At 45.4% G+C, this 27,635-nt stretch overlaps 1 protein-coding gene across 2 annotated transcripts; it reads left to right on the forward strand.

Moving 5' to 3' along the window:
- On the forward strand, nucleotides 1-27,609 carry LOC136621470 (protein SSUH2 homolog). Of its 2 annotated transcripts, XM_066596978.1 has the most exons (12): nucleotides 2-158; nucleotides 476-561; nucleotides 1,340-1,391; nucleotides 10,055-10,184; nucleotides 10,375-10,435; nucleotides 17,621-17,745; nucleotides 21,291-21,353; nucleotides 21,458-21,537; nucleotides 21,818-21,910; nucleotides 24,298-24,403; nucleotides 24,603-24,707; nucleotides 24,785-27,609. In XM_066596978.1, exons 4-12 carry the CDS (start codon nucleotides 10,146-10,148, stop codon nucleotides 24,920-24,922), a joined length of 810 nt encoding a protein of 269 aa, XP_066453075.1. In that variant the 5' UTR covers nucleotides 2-158; nucleotides 476-561; nucleotides 1,340-1,391; nucleotides 10,055-10,145; the 3' UTR covers nucleotides 24,923-27,609. The 2 variants fall into 2 exon arrangements, with proteins under 2 accessions (XP_066453074.1, XP_066453075.1); XM_066596977.1 differs by lacking the exon at nucleotides 476-561 and having other exon boundaries at nucleotides 1-158.
- The last annotated feature ends 26 nt before the right edge of the window (nucleotides 27,610-27,635 follow it).

Below are 27,635 nucleotides of genomic sequence, written 5' to 3' on the forward strand. Positions count from 1 at the left end.
ATGGATGGTGCAACATATGGTGACCAGGCAGTGTTACATTGTGTCTAGTTGCATGTACTGCAGTTCAGGACTGCGATAAGAAACTCCCAGCATACCGTATAGCAGTGGACCGTAACCTGCAGCCCTCGGAGTACTATATATACACATGGATAACACAGGTAGTATATTACTATATTGACTACATTGTCAGAAATCTTTCTGTATTCGTGCATACGGCTACGGAATAAATTCGTTACATCGCGACCGTCATAAGTCACTAATGTACAGTATGTGCTACTGATTGAGTTATTTGTAGTTCTGTATGAATGAGACACTGGCTGCAGCCTACAGGTTAACTCTTTACAAAAATCTCTTAGATACCCTGTATTATGACAAGGGCACTTTAACCCCTTAAGGATGCGGCCCTTTTTTTTTCCAGTTTCTCCTCCCCACTTTCAAGAAATCATAACTATTTTATTTATCCATGTTGTCTCAGGGCTTGCTGTTTTACAACGGCGAGGCGCATATAAAAAGCTGGAAAAAAAGACAGGCCCGCGCAGACGCCGGCAAAGAAGACGACAGGTATGCAGGGTCACCCGCCACGGTCAGGGCCAGATTCTGTGACACTAGGTACTATTACTACTGGGGTTACTATTGGGGTCATTATTATTGCTGAGGTCACTGTGGGGGACACTTATTACTGGAGGCCACTAACAGGTGGTACTATTATTACTAGGGCCGCTATAGGGGTTACTATTACTATTGTGACCACTAAGAGGGCCACTATTACTCTATCACTTCAGACAAGTCTTAATGGTTCAAATATGTGCTGGGTATCTTGGGTATTGGTGCTTTCAAAGGCTGTAAAATTCGTATTTTTGGGGGGAGTGGGCAGGAGGGGTGCCATTTCACACTTTACTACAGGCAGCATAAAGGCAACGGGCATAGTTTAATGTGAAAAATGGAGTAGCTTAACTAAGGAAAAAAATTGCTTGGGGGCAGGATTTGTCCTTGTTATTAAGAGGTATAAGAGATCTGATACACTGCAACGAACCCTGCAGCTGTATCTGAAGGACATGATCAGAACAATGGCAGGGGCACGTATCACTGATTTGCTTCAGTGTTAATTCATACATCGCTGTCCCCTAACAACATGATGACAGTGAATGAGTAAACCATTTCGACGAATTTACAAGAGTTGTTTTTTATCTCTAATTTTCTTAATCATATCAAAACTGCGCCATGGGGGGGGGGGGGGGTTTGCACAGTTTTATGGAAATTGCAATGTGGGATCAACCCTGAATAGGAAGGAGCATTTATTGTTATTTAGTACTTAAAATCTCAATCTTCATATTTGCAGATGGAGAATCGGAGCCTCCTTCCTCACACAGGGAACAATCGTTCACCATCCCGTAAGATGCCAGCGTATTTTTCAACTTATATCATCAATGCTTGAGGGCTCTAGGGGACATACTGGACTCACAGAAGTAACGGCACCTTGTTTCCTTCCTCTAAGGATATATTCTCATGGAACGGTTGTGCTGCGGTTTTTGCAATGCAGGTGATAATAACGCAGTCTTACCACAAGTCATCGAAGCTAATATGGGTTTAGTTCTTGGCCACATAGCAAGAACCACAACATGGCTGCTACATCTGAATATATCAAAATGCTCTGTAGTTGATTGGAGTTCGGCTTAGGGATATATGTAAATATATATCGGGGTTAATGGACTTCCTTGTGGAGACCACCAGCTGATTCAGGAAGAAATCACTCAGTAAGGTTTTCTAGATTCCTACCGAAAAAGTAGGTAGATATATAAATATAAAATATAACTTTAATTTAAATATTTTAAAAGAACCTGTGCCCTAGGCACTATACCCATATGGACATAGGGAATAACACTATTTGTTGTTATTCCCTAGATATTTCCAACCCGTATGGCATCAGTAAAAATCTGAGGCAAGAGGGGGGCACTCTATCCAGGTGGAGAAAATAGGCTCTGTAGCATGACTTTGGGCACAAAAAGCCCCGTAGAATTGACGCAATGCATTTCAACTGTACCAAGTCTCATCAGGGGTCTATGTGTAGTGGCTCAGAGTTAGTGGGGCCCCTCATAATGTTATATGTCTGTATCGTGCATTTGTCTCCTCAGTGTCTTAATTGTAGTGTGCATTTGCTATGTGTATTGCACTTCTGCAGCACTGAATGGGTTAATGTCTGGGTTATGTATGGAAAATGTATCTTGTTGTATGTCATGCATTAGTATATTATTATGTATTAGTAGGTTAGTGGCAAGTTGGGGTGCACTTGCCTGCGGACCGCCCACCTTTCTAGCCGGGGTGACAGCCACACGCAAAGAGACAGCTCAGGAGCGGTGCATTTCTTTATCTGGCTTCTGCCAGCCTTTATTTACAGTACAGACGATGTAAACAGGGTCCATATACACACCCCACCTGGGTGTTGAATTTAGGGTGGTCAGGTGACCCCTATCAACCTCTGGCCTTTGCTAGGCCACCAGAATGCCTGTCTGTTGCCACCTACAGGCCATTCTCTGTAATGCACCTCTACATACCCCCCCCTCCTTCCTTTGATAAAGGCGGTAGGCTGTGTCACACTTTTCCCTTTTGGCCCTCCAGGGTCAAAACTCCAAGCTCGGGGGTCTCTTTCTATTTTTACTTGTCTGACAAGTTATCTCTTCTTGTCTTCACTTGGCTCGTCACATCCTTGCAGATCTCTCCCAGACTGTGCCCTCCCAGCTTGCAGGTTGACTTCCAAGTGCAACTTTGTATCCTCTGTGGCTTGTAACTCATCTTCAAGTTCCTCTAACTGAATCGTGCTTTCTTCTACTTCTTTAGACTTTTCTAGTTCATGCTCACCCTTTTCACCATCATCCTTGGTGCTAACTAAGTCCTGCATTTCAGTGCACAACGGCTTGTTAAGACTTTCAAACTGAGCCTCCATTTTGAAGGTTCCTTCTAGCTTAAGAATCTTGTCTCTGTATTCTTCCAGTTCCCCTTGTAGCTCATGCTCCAGCATGGCCTTGCTATGGACTACAGTCTCCAATTCATTTTTCAATCCATTCAGCTTTATAATTATCTTCTCACTTTGTAACAACAATATACTAAGAGAAGAAATAGAGTTATCGGTTAGACCCATTAGCATTCTTCGAAGTTCCTTTACCTCAGAATCTAACTTTTGCTTGGCAGCATGCAGTTCACTGATGAGTTGGTCCTTGGAGTCAGCATCCCTGTGATAGGTTTCTACCACCTGGACAACCTGTTTCTTCACTTTCTGGGTTTGCTTTTTGCGGTCATTATACTTTTGCTGCAGTTCTTCCAAGATTTCTGCTGCCCAGTCTGAGACCTTCTCAGCTTCAGTAGCCTCACTTTCTGCCTTCTCCTTGGCCTCTTGTACTTCAGAGGTCTGTTCAGTCTACATCTTTTGCTCAGCTCTCACCTTAATGACTTTTCTTTTGTTTACAGAAGTGATTTCTTTCCCTTCAGACCTTCCAAGTCTTTACAAACTGTTCGCCTGGAGTGCCCAGGTCCTCTTCACATAATTTGGAATGCTTTACCACTTGTGTCTTATTTTTATCATTCTTCATTCCTGCCACCAGTTGTTGGACCACGCCCTTGCGTTTTCTTTGTACCAAAGTTCGCTTTCCAGTATCATTATCGGGAATCTTCCACAAGCCCTTCTCTTTTATTTGATGTCTAGCTCCTAGACCGCACTAGTCTCTGAACCCTCTTTTCAGCAACATGACACTGTGCTGCCTGGCGTTTCATCTTCATGCTTGAATTCTTGGCGAACTTCTGGAACAGCCCCTTTTCTCTGACATCATTTCCTAGGTGCGTGTCAAAGTTAACCCTTCAGTCTTTTTCATACAGACCCTTTCTTCAGCACGTTCACATTCAGTGACATATCTTGCAGACCTGATTTTCTCCTCTGTAAGCTGCTGTTCACATATTTTATGCATCTTTCTTAGTTTGGACACAAGCTCTTTTTGGAGACCAAGCTCCACAGGAACATCTTCTATCTCTTGCTGAAGACTTACTTTAACCTTCTCAAGCTTATCACAGTCAGATGTCTTCTCTTCATACTGCTGCCTTGTAGCTTCTAACTCCTCTTGTATTTCTCTTTTCTGCTATTCCACAGAATCCAAGTACACAGCACTCTTCTCCAGTCTATATTCTAGGTCAGACACCTCAGCCTGAAGTGTTGCAATCTGCTCTGGCAGGTTTCTCTTAGCTTCTGCGTCTTCCTCTACCTGCTTAAGGAACACATCTCTCTCATCTTGCATTGTTTTCAGGTGTGCACTGAGACCAATCCTCTGCTGCATCTCTTCTTGCAGTAACTTCTGGGACTCTTCACTCTGAGCCTCCAGTCTGCTCACCTGCTCAGACAACGCTGTCTGCACACTGTCACTTTCAGTTATTTTTATTTGTAGCTCTTGAAGCTGCCTCTTTACTGTATTTCTCTTGCATTCAGACTCCTGTTTAGCCTGCAAAAGGACCGTCAGCTTATGGGTAAGCTCAGTACACTTGCTTTCCACAGCCTGTTTGACCTCTTCCAAGGTTTCATTCATCTTTTCAGCTTGCTCTAACTGTTGGAACAGTTCCTTCATAGCTAGTGCATGGGTCGGATTAAGGTCCTGGATTTGAGGTTCATATTCTTCAGCTTCCTCATCCAGGCTCATCTGTAGCTGAGACAACAGTCTCTCATGCAATGCCTCCTGGTTTTCCTTGTAACCCAGTAAGTCTTTCAAGATCTCTGCTTGTTTCTCTGCCTGACTGCAAGCCGCTTTCTCTAGTTCCAGCTCTTCCTTGAGCTGACTTATTTGGCACTCCAAGTCACCATTTTTCTTTGCTAACTGCATTTTCAACTCTGCAACCTGATTCTGCAAACCTGTAGTTTGATTACGTGCATCTGTAGAAGCTCTTTCTAACTTGCAACACGTCATCTCCAACTCTTGGGTTTTCATTTGCAGTTTCTTACAGTCCTGTTCATACTGCACAGATTGTGCCTCCAGACATACTCTGCGATCAGCCTTATCTCTGGCTACATCTCTGAGGTCTTGCATCTCTTCATGAGCTGTTGAAAGATATCCCTCACACTTCTTTTTCTCACTTCTCATCTCTTCTAAAGGCCTAGTACTACTAATTTCAGCATTTCTAGCCCTACACTCACTATCTCCATTATTACTCCCCTCTTTCACTAGAGGTATATTTGCACTGACTCCCACATGGGCATTGGCTGCACTCCTCACTGCACCCTGTTCACATTCTGACTTAATTTGCAAAACATATTAAGACATATTAGGCACAAAATACATTCCACCATCCCCCACACATGACATTTCAGGGTTAATGGTCTTTTTTTGCACCACCCAGTCAGCAACACAGTTCTCAGACAACTTTTCTTTAAATGTCGGTGCATACTTTGCAGCTTTCATGGTATCATCGTGCACAGAAATCATATCATGCAACACAGTACTCTCCTGAAAGGAAAAGATTCTGTTATGCAGCATTTTAACCATATTGTCATCAATTTAATCACTGTCAAGTCTATATCTTTTTAGTAGTCTCACCACTCCATGGATTTTTATCACCTCCTGTTGTGCCCTCAAAGCGCTGTAGTCAGCCTCCAACACCGACCAGTGGGGTTTTACTGGCCACTTTGCCACTGGACACCCGTACATACATTCCATTTGTACAGTCCATTTGTAGACACCCCCAGCATGGATCTTTTTAATTGCCTCCTGCAACGACCGCCATCTTGACTACACAGTCCCCAAACTAAACATATGCAACAAGTCCATCAACTTGCCTCGCAGACGTCCTTCTCTGCTTGAATTCTTCTGTTGCCCTCCACAGTAACCGCGATTTTCCGTCCTCCTGGCCCTTTAAATGCCTCCAGCAGACTTTCAGTGCCCAACACAGCAACCAGACTTTTTCAGCCTCCTGGCCCTTTAACCTCCACAGGCCACTGCTCACCGCTGATGTCCTCTATACAGGTGTTGCTCTCTGCGCCACTCCGACTTGTGCCAGCGCATCCTCCGTCATGTGTGGCAAGTTGGGGTACACTTGCCTGCGGACCGCCCACCTTTCTAGCTGGAATGAAAGACACAGCTCAGGAGCAGTGCATTTATTTATCTGGCTCCTGCCAGCCTTTATTTACAGTACAGATAATGTAAACAGAGTCCATATACACACCCCACCTGGGTGTTGAGGTTAGGGTGGTCAGGTCACCCTTATTAACCTCTGGCCTTTGCTAGGCCACCAGCCTGCAGCACATCAGCTCTGCTGCACTGGTCCTCTCTGGCTCTCTCAGCCAACATCTCCCTGGGTGTAGCAGGAATGTGCCTGACCACACCTGTGGGCGTTTTCCTTTTTCTCAGGCACCAGAATGCCTGTCTGTTGCCCCCTACAGGCCATTATCTGTAGGGCACCCCTACTATATATGTGTGTGTGTGTGTGTGTTTGCAAGTATGCTGTGAAAGGTAGTCTGTAGTAGTTAGTGAGGAGTAGTGGTAGTCGTTTTTTTCTGCTTGCAAGAGACCTCTAGTAAGCAAGTCAGCCAGTGAGTGACCGGTCTGTGTGTGGAGAATGGAGGAGGCTGAGTGATTCCTTTCTGCTTGACCTGGGACCAGTCTACCCAGGATGTGCCAGTACTACCATTAAGTGCTGAGTGAGAAGGAAGGACCGTTGCTTGGCGAGAAAAAGGCACAAGAAGCATAAGTGTTGACTGTTAGAGAGTAGGAGAGAGTGAGAGAGCGAGAGAGTGAGAGACGGAGATGACTGGAGCAGGATCACACAGATATCTAGGACTGTGGATTGTCCGTATTACCCTCAGAATCTTCCCTGTCACTATCTTCTCCTGTTGTATCTTGTTATTAATCTTTTGGAGGGCGGTAAGTGATAAAAAAAAAAAATCGCAATTCTAGCACTGTGAATATTTTGTTTTCTGACGGAGTTCACCATGTAAAATAAATAATACAATACTTTAATGGATCAAACAGCAAAAAGAAGAAGTCCTTATGGGGCAATGTCACTGAAAAAAAAAAGTTATGATTTTTTCTGTAAGCGGAGAGGAAATGCAAAAAGTCGGGAAGGGGTTAAGAGCCTTGGGGATTTTAGCCCAGCTAGAGTCTCCTCCAGAAGAGCAGAAGGAAGACACCCATAAGTAGATAGCTTGATGCCCCTCATCAGTACAGAGCAGGATACTAACTGGATGAGAAGCCTTTGATGTCGTCCGTCAGGGCCGCTCCCTCCGGGAGGTGGCACTTGAGGAGAGACCACTTGCATGCACTTAAGGGCACAAGCCGGTATTTGTACAAAAATTTGCAACTTTTTTTCTTTCTGCAGTGGCTCCGTAACTTTTTTGAAAGTGGTCGTGACCACCCTGGACTGTCAAATTTATGTATAACTAGCTGATATACCCGGCTTTGCCCGAGAAAATTTTGTACTGGAGGTTGCAGCCCTTTCTTAGCCTTAAAGGTATACTTCATCCCTGCAGTCCATGGCCGCTTCCTTATGCACTTTACAGCCTTTCAGTATATACACACAGAGGTCAGTTAGATTCTCCTCAGTATATACACATAAAGGCCAGTTAGATTATCCTCAGTATATACACATAGAGGGGAGGTAGATTCTCCTCAGTATATAAACATAGAGGGGAGGTAGATTCTCCTCAGTATATACACACAGAGGTCAGTTAGATTCTCCTCAGTATATACACATAGAGGCCAGTTAGATTATCCTCAGTATATACACATAGAGGGGAGGTAGATTCTTCTCAGTATATACACACAGAGGTCAGTTAGATTCTCCTCAGTATATACACATAGAGGCCAGTTAGATTATCCTCAGTATATACACATAGAGGGGAGGTAGATTCTCCTCACTATATAAACATAGAGGGGAGGTAGATTCTCCTCAGTATATACACACAGAGGTCAGTTAGATTCTCCTCAGTATATACACATAGAGGCCAGTTAGATTATCCTCAGTATATACACATAGAGGGGAGGTAGATTCTCTTCAGTATATAAACATAGAGGGGAGGTAGATTCTCCTCAGTATATACACACAGAGGTCAGTTAGATTCTCCTCAGTATACACACATAGAGGCCAGTTAGATTATCCTCAGTATATACACATAGAGGCGAGGTAGAGTCTCCTCAGTATATACACATAGAGGTGAGGTAGAGTCTCCTCAGTATATACACATAGAGGGGAGGTAGATTCTCCTCAGTATATAAACATAGAGGTGAGGTAGATTCTCCTCAGTATATACAAATAATTTCCCTGGGCTTTATGGTTTCTGAGAAAAGAACTGTTATGTATCGCAGATTTTCACAGTTTTGCACGCTTAGAATTGAATATTGAAGTTGCAACCACTTTACTTTTCCTATTAGGACGTAAAGAATGGTCGTGGCAAATTTCATGTTTTTGCAGTTCAGATGTGTGTTATTAGTTACATTACATAAGGGTTCACTTACTTTCGCACTTAGAATTGAATAATCAAGTTGCGACCGCCTTACTTATCCTAGTTAGGACCTAAGCAATGGTTGTACCAAATTCTACATTTGTACGATACTGGGAAGTTAAAGAATTAGATTAGGTACATAACATAGGGGTGTGCTTATTTTTGTAATTAGAATTGAATAATCAAGTTGCCACCCCTTTATTTTTCCAATTTACGACTTAAAGAATGTTCGTGCCAAATTTCACGTTTGTACGATCGCGGGAGGCTGCATAACAGAGAGGGTCACTTACTTTTGCACATAGCATTGAATAATTAAATTGTGACCCCTTAACTTTTCCTATTTAGAACCTAAAAAATAGTTGTGCTAAATTTCACACTTGTACGACACCAGAAAGTTACATTACATAGGGGTGCACTTACTTTTGCAATTAGCATTGAGTAATCGAGTTGTGACCCCTTTACTTTTCCTATTTAGAACCTATAGTTTCACAGTTCTGCACGCTTAGAATTGAATATTGAAGTTGTGACCCCTTTACTTTTCCTATTAGGACGTAAAGAATGGTTGTGCCAAATTTCATGTTTGTACGACACCGGGAAGTTAGAGAATTAGTGGCGAGTCAGTCAGTCAGTGAGGGATTTCAGATAGATAAGATAGATAGAGATTTACAACAAAAACTAGCACAAATTATACCAGAAATGTATGCCAGGTCGGACCTAGTGTACATTTCTCTGTAGGCACACGGAGCAGCCAGGAATGTGCTGCATGCGTGAAGGGACCTGAGCCCCTTAATGTATTAAGCGTACAGCCCATCAGGGGAAGCTGTACTGGGCCGGCGTTGGAAATGCTGGACTTCGTAAATTTCCCCCTTAGGGAGCCTTCACACTTGCGATACAATCACACGATGCGAGAATGAGTGAAAACGTAGAATTATGAAGCCAATAATTTTCAATGGTTTCCTTCGCATTTGCTATGTTTTCACTCATGCAGTGTGGCATTAACTAAAAATTGCGGCATGTTCTATATTTGCTTTTTTTTTTTTTTAAAGCTCCCATGTTTCCCTACGGAGCCTCCATTTTATTGCATTGCAAAGCATGGACTTGCAATGTGATTTGCGTGCGATGCAATGCGTTTTTAACATTAGAAAATCCTATTGTCTATCGCGATAAAAACATGCGACAAAAGCAGAAGAGAAAATCGCAAGCAGCAGCGCCATTTTTGAAAGAAAAAGCAGAGCTGACGCTCAGACATCCCATGAACAAAATTCTGATCGCCAGTGTGGAGGAGTCCTTAGGGCCTTATTTATCAAAACAGTCCTTGTTGCCCCTAGCAACCAGAGTGCCGCTTTCATTTTACCACAGTATTTTTAAAAATGAACGCTGAGCTCTGGTTGGTTGCTAGGGGCAACAGACAGTTTTGATAAATGAGGCCTAAAAGATATACATTTTCCATCTACTAATTTTGAGTCCTCACAAAAGACCCCCAGATATAATTATATTGGTGACTTGTGCGGTCATGAGCCAAGGACGCGCCGTGCTGCGCTTAATTTTCTGCCGTTGCTACATTTCAGCATTTGCTTTTTTCCGCAGCACATCACTCATCTCAGAAGATGCCGCGAGACAAGCGTTACTGGAATACGCAGAGAAGAAACGCTTCTCTAGCAGCAGACCCGTGCAGGAGATGGTCTTCAAGCGTTTACGTCCTTTCGAAGCTTTTCGGGTGAGCGCCCTGTGCATTGGGTGAGCGCCCTGTGCATTGGGTGTGTGCCCTGGGCATTGGGTGTGCGCCCTGGGCATTGCGTGAGCGCCCTGGGCATTGCGTGTGTGTCCTGGCATGGGGTGGGGGTGGGGGTGAGGGTTGATTCAGGTTTTAATTGTTGTTTAACCCATCTTTTCTGTCTGATATCTAGTATTGTCTGGACACATTCACAGAGAACAGGACATGTGAAAGGCTGACTGTCCCGTATAATGGTAAGCGATGCTGTTAATACCATAACTACCCCAAAAGTGCAAAGAAGAGTGCAAAAATAAAGCACGTGGTGTATCACATGATCCCTCTCAGCAAGTCAGAAGCTCTGAAAAGGATAACATGATGTACTGGACAACTAACGAATCCTAAACTGCATCATGTGATCTTTTTCACAACTGCCAATTGGCTGCGAGGGGTCATGTGATAGAATAAGGCTTTTTACATAAGCAGGCAGTGCTTTCATTTTGTCACCCATTTGGCAGTTTCTGGACTGTTTAGTGGTTGTAATTGATCCCGCTAGTATAAGTTTATCATAGGATCCTACTGATGTCCTTATTTTACTCATTCCGTCACACCAATGGTTCTCTTTTGTTCAAAAAGTTTTTATTAGGACAAAGCTTGTTACATATATAAAACATATTGGGCTGTATTGCAACAAACACCAGATGATATAGTACAGAGCGGTAACCCTCTTCTGTCTTTTACATACTCTGGCGTCCTGCAACTAGATTTTTATTGTCCTTAAGTTTTACTTAACTAACACCTAACTAATCAACCGTGGTACAGAATTAGACCATAAGATAATAGTAGTAAAATACTAAGAGGATAGCAGCAGAAGAGAGAAAGAAAGATATCGAGAAAGAGAATGGTGAGGGAGGGGAGAGCTGAAGAAGAGGGGCTGAGTAGGGGTGGGGGATGGGCTATCCGCATACCTCATCATTAAAGCTTGCATTACCACAAGTTGGAGTTTACAAGAGTTAAGCCAACCCGGTCAGGGGACGGTGCTAATTCAATTGCTGGGTACGGTAGTCTCACGTTTCTCTCCTTCTCAGGCCTAAGGGGACTGTCAGCATATCTAAGGCGGTACCAACCAATGGGCTATCCAATCAGTGGCCCCGGGGGATGACCTAAAGTCAAGCATGGCCACCAAATCACGTAGAACTTTTCAGTAGCCATATCCTCATCACTCGCCAGCTCATTGACCGCCTCCACCCAATGGCTCCTGGTAGGGTGGGCCGTGGACCACCAAAACCTTGGAATGACTTGTCTGACAGCCTGGGCAAAAAAACAGAGCACGCCCTTCTTGATTTCTGAAATAGATCCCAGAAACATGGATAACACTGTTATTTCTATTGTGAGTTGCACTTCCCTTCTGCATAGGCGATTGTGTAACCCAGATACATCATCCCACATAGCGACTATCAGCGGGCATTCCCACCAGATATGCGACATACTTCCCCTTGCGTCCGGGCATCTCCAACATGTAGGTGGGACCTGGGGGAACATTCTGTATATTCGCTCCGGGGTTCTGTACCAGCATGACACAATCTTGAAGTTTAGTTCCTGTAGTCTGGAATAAACCGACCCTTTATGTGTCAGAGCAAAAGATTTCTCCCAAGCCACCTGAGGAAAACATCTACCCAATTCCTCCTCCCAGGCCACTATGTACCCCGGTGGGGTATCCTCCATCTCCCACTCCAGTGGCCATGCTAATTTTTTCGAAGGGAGTGAGATCTTTTGCTGGGTTTAGTCCAGGCGTCAGGGAATCTAGTGAGCCTCTCAGCTGGAAATATTCCATCCAAGCCCTTGGAGGGGCCCATCTCTGTGAAGAGCTCTTGCAGAGGCTTCAGCCCTGACTTCCCCAACATGTCCCTCAGGCGCGGAATTATAATTGTGGGGGGTAATCAGCAGGGATTTTCGCTGTTCGAAGGCTTTAAATTGTGGGTTTGCTAGTAATGGGGTGAGAGGGCCAGGGATCGAGACCAGCGGGTAACCTCCCATGAGGCCTGACCAGGCCTCCATCAGTTGTCCCAGCAAGGGAGATAGTTTAGGGGAGCCTCTAATCAGACCACCCGGAACACACCCTGTGTCAGCCTGGGGTCCAGATCGTATTCGATCTCGACCCAAAGCTTGAACTCTTGGTGTTTGAGGAGATTCAGCACGCAGCCAGCTATGTTAGCTTTGTAATATAATGAGAAGTTCGGTAGGCCCAGGCCTCCCTTCTCCTTGGTTCTAGTTAGCATGTTGTATTTTAGTCTGGGTCTACGGCCTCGCCAAATGAATTTTGTAATTAAAGAGCGGATGTGATTCAGATAGGACCTAGGTAGCTTGACAGGGAAGGCCTGACAGACATATAAAAACTTTGGAAGGGCGTCCATCTTAACGGAATTGATTCTTCCCACCTAAAACAGGAAAAGTGGGTTCCAGTTGTTTAAGTCTTTTTCTAGGTTAGCTACGAACGGTTTATTATTCAGTTTGATCACGTCTAATGGGTCTGCTGGGAGCTGCACCCCCAAGTATTTAATAGAATTGACCTGCCATTTGAATGGAAACTGTCCCTGTAGAAACTGCATCTCATGTTGCGAAAGGGATATATTTCGTATTTCCGTTTTCTGTAGGTTAATTTTAAAGTTGCTCACTGCGCTAAATCTGCCAAACTCCTGTAACAGGACCGGGATTCTCACTTTCGGGCAGGACAGGTATATAAGGATGTCGTCCGCGAATAAGGAGAGTTTATAGTCCGCTTGTCCCACTCTAACGCCCCTAATTGAGTCGTTCCTCCTGATGGCATTAGCCAGGGATTCCATTGTCAGGATGTACAAGAAAGGCGACAGTGGGCAGCCCTGTCTCGTTCCATTTTTTATGGGAATGTTATCCGATATGGTTCCGTTTACCTTAACCCTGGCTGAGGGGTTGTTGTATAGAGCCATGATCCAGTTCCTCATGCGGGGCCCCAGCCCCACCCTCCGCAGGGTTGCTTCTAGGAACCTCCATCCGACTCTATCAAAAGCCTTCTCTGCGTCTATCCCCATAAGGCAGAGCGGGGACCCCGCATTCCGGCACAGGACATTAGTGACATGGATTTTATTATGCTATCCCTTCCCTCCCTCCCCGGGACAAATCCCACCTGGTCCCTATATATTAATTTTGGAATACAGGGCTGTAGTCTAGTTGCTATCAGTTTCGCGAATAATTTAATATCAACGTTTAAGAGCGAGATGGGTCTGTAGTTTCCGCATGTCGTGGGATGCCTTTCCGGCTTGGGTAGTACGACCAAGTGCGCTTGAAGCGCCTGGGATGGGAAGGGGCAACCCCTATTTATAGCGTTAAAGGCCTTCAGGAGCATAGGGGACAATTCCTCCTTAAAGAGTTTGTAGAATTTCGGGGTGAACCCATTGGGGCCCGGGCTCTTCCCTGCTTTAAGTTCCTTTATCAAGCCCAAAAGTTCTAGGCTCGAGAAATCTTCCTCCATATTGGTAGTCTCCTCTGGATCCACCGGGCCAGGCGCGTAGCTGTCTAGATACTCCCCAACCCCCCCCCCCCTCTCCCTGCACTGGGGTGGGGTTGCGTTCTATATCATAAAGGTTTTTGTAGTAGTTATGGAAGACTTCTAAAATCTCAGAGCTCGAGTGGGAGACTCCCCCATCTTGTTTCTGGATCTTAGGGATATGGGTCAGAGGAGTTCTGGGATGCAAGGCCCTGGACAGCCACCTCCCACATTTATCTCCGTACTCGAAGGCGCATATCTGCATTCTGTCTCTGAACCCCATCGACCTCTGATCCAGAATTGACAGTATTTGGTGGCGTATTGTAGAGATTTCTGCTTTTGTCTTTTCCGCTAAGTGGCCCTTGTTTTTTGCTCTTTGGAGTGTAGCTCAATTAGGAGTCTTTTCAATTTTGCCGACCTGTCTTTCTTGAGGCGGGCCCCATGGGATATAAAGACCCTCTCAAGACGCACTTAAGAGCTTCCCATTTGACTGGAAAACTGGTTGAGTCTTCCCTATGGGTTTCTTCAAATGTCACGATCGTGTTTTTGATATCGCTGACGCAAAGAATGTCGTTGAGGAGATTCTCATTCAATCTCCACTGGTTTATTTGGGGGGACTTACCCGTGCTGGTGAGTTCACCATATATTGGTGCGTGGTCAGACCACAAAAATGGGCCTATAGAGCATGCTGGATTGGAATCTAATAGCCTATGTGAGATAAAGAGGTGGTCTATTCAGCTATAGCTATTGTGGGCTGCTGAGTGAAAACTGTAGTCCCTGACGCCTGGATGTAAAATTCTCCACATGTCTACGAGCTGCAATCTCTCTAGCTCTCTCTTCAGTGTGCAACGTGCTGTGTGGGAGATAGAGGACTTGCCCACCGACGAGTCCACCTCCAGGTCCATCACCATGTTAAGATCACCTCCCAGGATCACACTTGTACCATCAGCAAAATCGGACAGCTTTCGTAGAGTGTTCACCCCGAAGGCGACCAGATCCTGGTTAGGAAAATAGATGTTAGCGAATGACAGTACCGAACCTATTACTTCCAATTTTTAAAAAATATATTGAACCGAGTGAGCCTTTTGTAGCATGGCCACCATAATCCCTTTCTTGTGTAGGTGATAAAGAACCTGTTTCCTTTTTTCCGGAGTATTCATCCCCTTAACATTGTATGAGCATGCAGTTACATTAACCATATTTGCGTAGGTATGGATATGCATAAGAGGACCCAACTCCCGAACCCCTACGGAACATGAAACCGGGTGGGGAAGAAAGAGAAAGAAAGAAAGAAAGGAAAAAAACTAAAAATACGAGAGGCCTAGTTCCTCCAAACATTGTATGACTCTTCTTGTGAAAAGAATTTCAAAGCAGCGTACTGGCTGCGCACCCAATGGTTCTCTTTAATAAATCGCCATTTTCCAGAGCAATGTAAGAATCACTCACCTGGGTGACTGCCTCAGTGTTTACTAGTATAAAGGTATTTACTAAAGGTTGTCACCTTTGGACCAAAAAATACCGTCCAAGGTAAAAGGAGTGTGTTTTAGGGGTGTGGTTAGGGGCGTGCCTTATCACAACATGGTTTTTACCAGTATTATTCCAGTGGACCCAGTAGCAATAGTGCCCCTCTCAATGGCCCAATGGTAATAGCAGGCGCCCCAGCCGTGCCAAATTCTGTGCGACAGAATTGTTGCTGATAGATTTGCTATTGTGTTTGTACTTGCTGATATACCTAATTTCGCCAGAGTTAATTTGATACAGGTGTTTACGTGTTGTTCGCACAGAAAGTTTTATGAAGTCAAGGTTACTTTAGAGGAACTGGGGAATAAAATATGTATACACACAGAGGATAGTTAGATTCTCCTCAGGCTGCATGTACCAATGTCCCTCTGCAGAATGTGCCAAACCTCCCACTCTCCTCACTTACAACCTAAAGAATGCTTGTTCCAAACTAACTTCAAGCTTGTATGACACTGGGAAGTTACATCACTTAGGGGTGCAATTACTTTTGCAATCAGCATTGAAAAACTTGAGCTACAACTCCTATACTTTTCGTATTTAGAGCCTAAAGAATGTCTCTGCCAAATTTCACGTTTCTATGACACCGTAAAGTTACATTGTATAGGTGTGCATTTACTTTTGCAGTTAGCATTGAACAATCAACTTTCAACCCCTTTACTTTTCGTATTTAGGACCTAAAGAACAGTCGTGTCAAATGTCACACTTGTAAAACACCGGAAGTTACATTATATAGGAGTGCACTTACTTTTGCAATTAATATTGAATAATCAAGTTGTGACCCTATTACTTTTGCCATTTAGGACCTAAAGAATGGTTCTGCCAAATGTCATGCTTATACGACACCGGGAAGATACATTTCATAGGGGTGCACTTGCTTCTGCAATTTGCAGTAAACAATCGAGTTGCGCCCTCTTAACTTTTCCTATTCAGAACATAAAGGATGCTCGTGCCAAATTTCACACTTGTACGACAACGGGAAGTTACATTGCATAGGGATGGCAATACTTTTGCACTTAGTAGTGAATAATCGAGTTGTGACTCCTTTACTTCTCCTATTTAGGACATCCATAATGCTCCTTCCAAATTTCATGTTTGTTCAACCCCAAGAAATTAGAGAATTATATTAGGTACATTACATAGGCATTACATTTTTGAGTTGTGATCTCTTTACTTTTCCTATTTAGGACCTAAAGAATGGATGTGCCAAATTTCATTTCTGTACGACACCGAGAAGTTAGAAAACTAGATTGGGTACATTACACAGGGAGTGAATACTTTTGCAGTTAGCATTGAATATAATTGAGTTGTGTCCCGTTTACTTTTCCTATTTAGGACCTAAACAATGCTCCTTGCAAATTTCATGTTTGTACAACACCGGGAAGTTAGAGAATTAGAATAGGTACATTACACAGGGATGCTAATACTTTTTCAATTAGTGTTAAATAATCAAGTGGTGACCCCTTGACTTTTCCTACTTAGGACCTAAAGAATACTCCTGCCAAATTTCACATTTGTATGACACCGGGAAGTTAGAGAATTAGTGGCGAGTCAGTCAGTCAGTGAGCGCTTTCACCTTTGTATATTAATCATGTCTCCCAACTGTAGTGGCCCAAAGTTAACAGGGCCCCTCCATAATGTATGCATGCATTTGTCTTGTGCCTATGTGTTGTCAGTGTCTTTTATGTTGTATGAATATGATGTGTATTGCATAGCTGCAGCACTGAATGGGTTAACTCTAGTATGTGAGATGTCTGAAAATGTATCTAGTTGTTTGTCACATTGCTATATGACATTTGACAGGACAACCCACGATCTCCTCAGGAAATAGTGTTCATGTGCGCACAGACCCTGGTGGATTCACATCCTAAATCCTAACAACCTTATACAGTGTGGGCTGGCTTAATCACAGATTTATAACTATTGGTTAACACTTGGAGGAAGAGCTAAGGTAGAAAGAAGTTATTACCAGCTTCAAATACAAAAGCAGTAGGCGGTGGAATGTAAGTTGGGCTATCTTGGTATAAAATTACAACAGTGTGAGTAGAGAAGACTACATTATACTTCAGTTTTCTGGCTGATAACAGAGAGGCAATAGCAGTTAAAGTATATTAATTTTTCTACGTCCTCGTACCACAATGTGATTGTGCTTCATTTATGTGATTGCAAGGTTTGCGAGTGGGGTCTTCTGTTCTGAGCTTGCACGAAAGAGGAGCGTTTGTTGAGCTGCAAGTGAGCTACACAGACCTGATCAGTTCTGTGTGGTCCAGAACAGAAGAGGCTGAGAGGTATTCTGCATAGTGATGCGGTACATAACACTATGTATATGTGATTGCAAGGGTTACAATGCAACGTGTGCAATACATTTTTCTATCTCTTTTTCCATTGTGTGTGTGCACAGGTCGAGAGGTGGATGGTGCAGGCAATGGTCCCCCTCCTAACTGCTGGGACATCCAAAAACGTCCCCCACATCTCTTTCGGGACTCAGTGTATCATATGCCACTACCCCACACTTCATCAGTAATGGTAAAAAAACACGACAAAGTGAGGATTTCACTTCCTCAATAAAGGTTCTTAATAAATTCTGTGTAATTTCTATGTAAGATAAGTAGATGTTTGAGTAGCACTTTGTGTCGCCCCCAATATTCAGACTGCTTTTTGCACAGCTTACAGTAATGGACATCCCCTTTATTAAAGACTCTCACCCTTTACTAGAGCCCCCAGTCCATTAATTAAAGCCCCCGACCCCTTTATTAGGATCCCCGACCCTCTCACTATTGGCACTTCCCTGTATGGAAATTCTCCCCGTGACCCCGAAGTGCAGCATAAAATCACGTGACAAGTTTTCCGTGGATCAGTTTCAGTGTGAATCAACATTAGATGGGAAAATCCAGCGATCTGAGCAACTTCCAATGAGGCCTGGTCATCGGTGCTAGTGAAACAGGTGGTTGGTGGTGGTCTATGGCATGGCAGTGATAGACAGAGGTTAGAGGCACATACAAAGAAATAAACTGATAGTGGTTAATTCTGCTACTTCATAGGAGGGTGATGATTCCGTGAACGTTACACTGTAGAACAGTATGTGATTCATAGCATTTAACCTTTGGCAGCAGCAAGTCACCTTCACAGCACCTGCTGCCCATTGGTTGACACCGCCTCATCTAAATACCCATATCACAACCAAATCTGGCCCTTAAGGGTTGCATCCTTACACTAGGAGCGCTTGACTCCATAATTTACCTCAAGCTCCTCTCTGCTACAACATTTCTTAAACTATCCCGGTCAGGGGACCTTCTGCGCCAAGACATCCTACATATATATCCACAGATTCATTAGTACCTAAACTCTATATGCAATGCATTACACTAACAAATCCATAACCCCTTGAACTACTGCAGGCCTGCGACCCCTTCTTTACCAGTGTGTATAGTGATTAATGGAGGGCCCACTTACCACTCAATGTTACAGTACTAGTGGGGTGCATAGGTACACACGGAGCAGGGCTCCCTGACTCTCACCCATGCCAATGTCTCTTCCTGGAGATAGCCCCGAAGGTGGGCACGTCCAGGCCGCCAACTCTGACCTTATGCTGCCTAGTAGCAGGACAGGAAGGAACCGCCGTACCTATGCAGGTGACTACTCACTAGTACTGACAGGCTGGGCAGATGGAATAACCAACAGGAAAGAAAACCCATCTCCACACTGATCTACCAGAGCCAATGCCCCATCTATCCCCTCCCCACCGAACTACCAGAGCCAGTGCCCCATCTATCCCCTCCACACTGATCTACCAGAGCCAGTGCCCCATCTATCCCCTCCACACTGATCTACCAGAGCCAGTGCCCCATCTATCCCCTCCACACTGATCTACCAGAGCCAGTGCCCCATCTATCCCCTCCACACTGATCTACTAGAGCCAGTGGCCCATAGATCCCCTCCACACTGATCTACCAGAGCCAGTGCCCCATCTATCCCCTCCACACTGATCTACCAGAGCCAGTGCCCCATCTATCCCCTCCACACTGATCTACCAGAGACAGTGCCCCATCTATCCCCTCCACACTGATCTACCAGAGCCAATGCCCCATCTATCCCCTCCACACTGATCTACCAGAGCCAGTGCCTCATCTATCCCCTCCACACTGATCTACCAGAGACAGTGCCCCATCTATCCCCTCCACACTGATCTACCAGAGCCAATGCCCCATCTATCCCCTCCACACTGATCTACCAGAGCCAGTGCCTCATCTATCCCCTCCACACTGATCTACCAGAGCCAGTGCCCCATTTATCCCCTCCACACTGATCTACTAGAGCCAGTGCCCCATCTATCCCCTCCACACTGATCTACCAGAGCCGGTGCCCCATCTATCCCCTCCACACTGATCTACCAGAGCCAATGCCCCATCTATCCCCTCCACACTGATCTACCAGAGCCAGTGCCTCATCTATCCCCTCCACACTGATCTACCAGAGACAGTGCCCCATCTATCCCCTCCACACTGATCTACCAGAGCCAATGCCCCATCTATCCCCTCCACACTGATCTACCAGAGCCAGTGCCTCATCTATCCACTCCACACTGATCTACTAGAGCCAGTGGCCCATCTATCCCCTCCACACTGATCTACCAGAGCCGGTGCCCCATCTATCCCCTCCACACTGATCTACCAGAGCCAGTGCCCCATCTATCCCCTCCACACTGATCTACCAGAGCCAGTGCCTCATCTATCCCCTCCACACTGATCTACCAGAGACAGTGCCCCATCTATCCCCTCCACACTGATCTACCAGAGCCAATGCCCCATCTATCCCCTCCACACTGATCTACCAGAGCCAGTGCCTCATCTATCCCCTCCACACTGATCTACCAGAGCCAGTGGCCCATCTATCCCCTCCACACTGATCTACCAGAGCCGGTGCCCCATCTATCCCCTCCACACTGATCTACCAGAGCCAGTGCCCCATCTATCCCCTCCACACTGATCTACCAGAGCCAGTGCCCCATCTATCCCCTCCACACTGATCTACCAGAGCCAGTGCCCCATCTATCCCCTCCACACTGATCTACCAGAGCCAGTGCCCCATCTATCCCCTCCACACTGATCTACCAGAGCCAGTGCCCCATCTATCCCCTCCACACTGATCTACCAGAGCCAGTGCCCCATCTATCCCCTCCACACTGATCTACTAGAGCCAGTGGCCCATAGATCCCCTCCACACTGATCTACCAGAGCCAGTGCCCCATCTATCCCCTCCACACTGATCTACCAGAGCCAGTGCCCCATCTATCCCCTCCACACTGATCTACCAGAGACAGTGCCCCATCTATCCCCTCCACACTGATCTACCAGAGCCAATGCCCCATCTATCCCCTCCACACTGATCTACCAGAGCCAGTGCCTCATCTATCCCCTCCACACTGATCTACCAGAGACAGTGCCCCATCTATCCCCTCCACACTGATCTACCAGAGCCAATGCCCCATCTATCCCCTCCACACTGATCTACCAGAGCCAGTGCCCCATTTATCCCCTCCACACTGATCTACTAGAGCCAGTGGCCCATCTATCCCCTCCACACTGATCTACCAGAGCCGGTGCCCCATCTATCCCCTCCACACTGATCTACCAGAGCCAGTGCCCCATCTATCCCCTCCACACTGATCTACCAGAGCCAGTGCCCTATCTATCCCCTCCACACTGATCTACCAGAGCCAGTGCCCCATCTATCCCCTCCATACTGATCTACCAGAGCCAGTGCCCCATCTCTCCCCTCCACACTGATCTACCAGAGCCAGTGCCCCATCTCTCCCCTCCACACTGATCTACCAGAGCCAGTGCCCCATCTATCCCCTCCACACTCATCTACCAGAGCCAATGCCCCATCTATCCCCTCCACACTGATCTACCAGAGCCAGTGCCCCATCTATCCCCTCCACACTGATCTACCAGAGCCAGTGCCCCATCCATCCCCTCCATACTGATCTACCAGAGCCAGTGCCCCATCTATCCCCTCCACTCTGATTAGTTATCCATAAACTTAACTCTTGCAACTTTTCATTTCCATAGAAGTGTTTTCAATGTTGCGGTCACGGCAGTAAAGGATGCATAATCTGCTGTGGAAGTGGAAGGGTAAGTAGACATTAGAGTAGAGATTAGTATTCGTAAACTGTATATGGGACCATTTCAGCCTGGTTATCAGCATGTAATAAAATATTGCCTCATTCACTTCACAGAGCAGATGCATGGCCTGTGGTGGAAGCGGTTGGTTCATAAATCAGACCTGCATCGCTTGTTATGGAAATGGTGATATTGGGTAAGTTGAAATCTATTGGAGACCATATAGTAATACAGCACCTATGTAAATGATGAACAAGCTGCACATGATGGATATAGTTCTGCTTTGCCATACAAATAGATGCAACCATCTGCTTTAGTAGAAACTGCAGCAATTATGTGCAATACCTATTCATAAATAAGACGCAGCATGCTCTTTGCCTCATTCCACCTACACAGATAACCGTATGGTGGTATTATCCATGGGCCCCATGGTGTGTACTGCAGATGATATAACTATGAGTGCTCTCTACCTGCAGATGCCTCGGGTGTAGAGGTACTGGTTTCGAGCCTTGCACAACTTGCTGCGGTCAAGGAAGACTTGTCACCTACATCCAGCTGACGATAAAATGGTACGAGTTTGACAAGGTACCTGCGTATGTCGACTGAACACAAGGGAACAAAAGGACAGGTTATAAGGTCCCTCCCCGCGTCCTCTGTTATACCCCAGCAGGGGTAATCTCTAATACAGGCATGCAGATTTTGGTGCAGATGTTTTGGCACTGCTGTGTTTTTAGACACACTCAGTTATTTTTAACAGCTCATGCTACAAGAGGAGCATGGCCTAAATGCACCCAAAAATGTGCTATATTTACACCAAAATGTTAGCACAATTTTTGGCATAAACTAAGTGAATTTACACAGCGCATTAGGAAAGTCTACAGACCCTTTCGCTTTTTCTTACATGTTGTGACATAGGTTATGGCCTTGTGTTTCCCCCTCATTCTGCATTCAATACCCCATAATGACAAAGTGACAACAGAATGGGAGAAATATTTAGAACTTATTTTTAGAACTAACATTTTTCATTGACATAAGTATTGACACTTTGGTATTACTCTTGAACTGTAGCTCTGGGGTTTCCCACTTCTCTTGACAATCTGTGAGATGTTTTTACACCTTGACTGCAGTCCCTTGTGGTAAATTTGGCTAATTGGACATAAAGAGCCCCCTGTCTGTATAAGGTTTCACAGCTCACAATGCATATCAGAGTCAAAACCAAGACATGAGGAGAAAAGAACTGCCTGCAGAGCTCAGAGAGAGGATTGTGTGGAGGCACAGATCTGGAGAAGGCGACAAAAACATTTCTGCTGCACTGAAAGTTCCCAGGAGCCCAGCGGCCTCCATAATTCTTACATGGAAGAACAACCAGGACTCTTCTTAGAGCCGACTGACCCACCAAAACTTAGGGCTCGTTCACATGAGCGTATTGTTACTACATATTACGCACACATGTGTCCTGTGCGCAATACATGGTGAATGGAGTCAATGAAAGTCAATGGGCTTTCATTGATCAATACACACCTGCATGTGGACACTGCAATTGATACGCGGGAGAAATAAATTTCAGCATGCTCTTATTTCTCTGCGTATCATATTTAGTCCTAGTATGGGCAACGTTTCCATATGCATTCCCAATCTGAACAGAACGGGAATTAAAAAATAAAAATAAAAATTCACACTGCGCATGTCCGTGATCGCGTAATTCACAGGCATGTGACAGCAGAGCATATGGGCTATAATATGTACAACGCTGCAGGAGACATGCAGTGTTGTACACATATGCCTGTGTGAATGAGGGAGAAGGGCCTTGGTAAGAAAGGTGACCAAGAACCAAATGGTCACTCTGGCTGAGCTCCAAAGATCCCCTGTTCAGATGGGAGAAACTTCCAGGAGGTCATTCATCCCTGCAGCCTCTACCAATCTGGGCTTTATGGCGGAGGGGCCAGAAAGAAGCCTCTCCTCAGTGAGACAGGTGAAAGCCGCCTAGAGTTTACCAAAAAGAGCCTAAAGGACCAATACCTGCCCAATACAGTGAAGCCTGGTGGTGGCAGCATTATACTGGGGAAGGGGAGACCGGTCATGGTGGAAAGCTGAGTTGAGCGAATATATAATGAAAACCTGATCTAGAGCGCAAGAAACCTCAGACTGGGCAGAAGGGTCACCTTCCAACAAGACACTGACCCTAAGTACACAGCCGAGACAACCCAGGAGGGGCTTAGGGACAACTCTGTGAATGCCCTTGAGTAGCCCAGCCAGAGCCTTGACTTGAACCCAATGGAACGTTTCTGGAGAGATCTGAACATGGCTGTTCACAACCGACACCCATCCAACCCGACGGCAGGCAGAAATCCCCAAATCCAGGTGCGCAAACCTTGTGGCATTATACCCAGGAAGACTGGAGGCTGGAATCACTGCCGAAGGGGTTTCGATTAAATATCGAGTACAGGGTGTGAATACTTTTTTTTTAAAAACTACAAAGATTTCTCCCATTCTGTTGTCACTTTGCCATTAATGGGCTATTGAGTGCAGAATAATGGGGAACACACAAGACTATAGACAAACATTTGTTATAACAAAATGAAAGGGTCTGAAGACTTTCCGGACTCCCAGAGTTGGTATAAATAGACTAGACAGTTTAAAGATGCACCAGATTTATCATTCAGCAGAAGCACTGTGAGAAGTCTGGTGCTCTTATAAACTAAGCTTGCACTAATTAGACAGCGTTAGTAACTCAGTATAATTTAGATATGCTATATGCTGCTATTAGCTCTGTGTACAATATAGCAGCATTACATATGTACACTGTATGCCTCTATTAGCTATGTGTACAGTATGGCAGTATTATGTACACTATATACTGCTACGGTCCCTCCCCGCTATAGTTTATTGTCAATTAAAAGCCCATAAACTGTTGTCCTGATGAGCGCAGAAGTTAATATAGATTTTCTTATTTCAGGGAAAACCACAATGTTGAGTTTCTTGCTTACGACAAAACAGATTTCCCAACTAAACGTTTCGATGAAGTGACGGGAAAAATCCTCTTCTCTGATGAGCAGCAGACGGTGAGCTATAGGGGTTCAGTCATTAGGTGGGCATTCTGACTGTGGGTGGGCAAGTAACAGTCTGACCCCCACAACAGCTGTAACGTCTCGTCCTCTTGTAGAATATCCCTGTCATTCATCTTCTTGCTAATAAAGTTCTAATAAGTTTATATAAATCCCCCCATCCGCCTTTAGAACTTTCCATCTTGCATATCTGCAGGTGTCGCCTGTTACCAATTTCCCTGAACCGCTTATCAACGAAGCATCTGAGGACGTGATTTCTGAGCATCGCTCCGAGTTCGCTGACTGTAAAATCCTGAGACAGGTAAGTGACGTCATCATTAGCGCCGCAGCAATGCTTTCCTGTACCGACGCCTGATGCAATATGTCCTCCCCTCGCAGAGACACACCATAGAGTGGCTGCCGCTCACCAAAGTGTATTATACCTGGAAAGATGCAGAATACTATTACTACGTGTACGGGAAAGAGAACAGAGCCTACGTCGAAGACTATCCCAAAAAGTCCTGTGCAATCATGTGATCACAAGCGGAATGATGGATGAATGGATGGACAAACTAAACATCCCTATGACACCAGCATCTCTAGTTATATAATAATAATTATCTTTAGGCTCAATGCGTATTTGCATTGTAGAATACAGAGTGCGCCTCCACCTCTGGTTTCCACTGCAAATACTGCCCATAGATATGCAATGCAAAAACGCTTTTCCATGTCCACGAGCAGAAATAAATTGTGATTTTCCAATTGCGGAAGAAAATTGCAGCATGTCCTATTTAAGCGTGGATTCTGCACGGACGGCTTCCATGGAGATCAATGAAAGCTGTCCAATCCGCGGCCCTTCCACAATCATTATTGCAGAAAGATTGCAGAATCCGCGTCATCGCCTAACAACATGGCATAATCAGCACTGTGCGTGTGCTCCGGCCAGGTACACATGGGGCACCGGCCGGGCACAGGGTCGGATTCTGCTGCAGGATCCCGCATGCAGAAGCCAACCCTGCTGTGTGCATTCGCCTTCGTTATATAGCGCCAACATATTCTGCAGTTCTTAGAAAAAAAAGGGTAGATCAGATACTAAAAAAATACAAAAAAAACAGTTACATGTAGTAATCAATTGATGGAAACAATAGGGGCGAGGGTTCTGCTCCAACGAGCTTACATACTACAGATAATGGGGTGATACAGAAGGTAAAGGGGCTGGAGATGTGCACGGTATGGTGGGGTGGAGAGTGAGGGATTCTATTGACAGACAATGGTCAGACTTAAGCCGTATAGTGGTTGAAATCGGTATGACTGCAGGGGGCAGGTGATTGCGGCTCGCAGGGATTGCAGTCAACAGGACAGGGAGTATGTTATCAGGTGGAGTACAGAGGGGTTTAGCTTAGAGGATATGGTATGCCTCCCTGAAGAGGTGCGTTTTTAGAGCACGCCTGAAGTTTTGTGTGTCGGGGATTGCTCGGATAGTTTTGGGTAGCGTGTTCCAGACAGCTGGTGCTGCTCTGGAGAAGTCTCGGAGGCAGGAAAGAAAGATTCGAATTAAAGGGGCACTTAATCTGATTTCATTAGCGGAGTGGAGGGCGCGGGCTGGGTGGTAGATTGAGATGAGGGAGGCAATGTAGCGCTGCACGGTGCTGTCTAGGGCTTTGTGGATGAGGGTGGCGAGTTTGAATTGAATTCTATATTTGACGGGCAGCCAGTGCAGTGATTGGCACAGGGCAGAGGCGTCCGAGAAGTGGCTGAACAGGAAACCGCATTCAGGATATTTTTTAACCACTTACTGCAGCCTAACATACATGCAGGTATTCTCCTAGCCTTTATGCTGTTTGAGGCTTCCTGCACACGAACAGATTTGCATTGCAGAATCCACGGAGAGCGTCCGCACTGCGGATCCACAGCAAATTCTGTTTGTTACATGCTATAGAAAAGCACTTCTTCCTGTACACTCAAGGAATAGAATTGAGATTTCCGCGAGCGAAGGAAGAATCACAGCATGTTCCAGTTTAGTGCGGATTTCGCACAGACTGCTGCCATTGAAGTCAATGTCAGCTGTCCAACCCACGGCCCTTCTGTAATTGAGATTGCAGAAAGCTCTTGGATTCCGCCTGTCTGGCGATGGCTCGCCGCAGCCGTCTGCGGTGCAGATAAAAGAAGAAAAAGACAGGTACGTCGGATACCAACTGCTGTCAGGGTCGGATTCTCCTCTGGGCTATCAAATGCGGAATCCGACTCATTCATGTGCAGGTGGCCTTAGGTAAAGTGTGAAATGGTGCACCCACCCACGAAAAAAACAAACCAACATTAAAAAAACACTGATTTTACAAGAATTGAAAGCGCGAATACACAAGATAGGCCCCCCTGCAGACTGCCGGGTCGGGTCCCGCTGCGAGAATTTGCGGACTCGTGCCGCTGCAGAGGCCTGCGGCTCACCAGCTCCCCGCGTCTTTTGTTTTCTGCTATGCGCAGGCTGCCGGCCACCCGGCACATGCGCGAGTGGAGCCGGGCTGTCACCACTGATATGTCTGTGCTGGCCTCTGCGAGAACCGCACAGAAATAGAACATGCCGCAATTCGTTTTCTGCCTGTGTTTTCACGTGGACAAATCACGGCTGTATGCATAGGATTGCGTTTTGCAATGCAATCATGTGCAGGCGGGCACGGGCAGAAATTCTGTGGGAAATCCCGCTACAGAATTTCCGCCCGTGTGCAAGGGGCCATACCCAGTAAATAATGTGGACCACTGAAACTTGTCTGAAGTGACAGATTAGTAATAATGGCCCCCTTAATGGCCCCAGTAGTAATAATGACCCTGTTAGGAGAGCCAGTTGCAATGTATGTACATAGTAATTCCTCCAGCAGAATAGTGAGTGCAGCTCTGGAGTATAATGCAGGATGTAACTCGGGATCAGTACAGGATAAGTAATGTATGTACACAGTGACTCTGCTGTTTATGTAGATTACACGTGTATATATGCTGTATAATGCTTTGTGATAACCTTTGCGACCTATGTTCAGATGATTTCCTCTCTCCACCAATCTGCTGTGTAGGCCATTTCTCACATAATTATTTCTTCTATGAATGTATGAGGCATCAGAATTGTATATTTAATAATGGAAGGGACAGACGCTATTCTGTAGGCTTTATTCATTAGGAGATGCATTTACAAAAATAAATAATTGTCAAAAGGGACTTTGATCTCATTATATTCTTGCTTGAAAGTTTCTGAATGTGATCT

The sequence above is a fragment of the Eleutherodactylus coqui genome, chromosome 3 (genome assembly GCF_035609145.1).
Source record: "Eleutherodactylus coqui strain aEleCoq1 chromosome 3, aEleCoq1.hap1, whole genome shotgun sequence".
Lineage (NCBI taxonomy): Eukaryota > Metazoa > Chordata > Amphibia > Anura > Eleutherodactylidae > Eleutherodactylus > Eleutherodactylus coqui.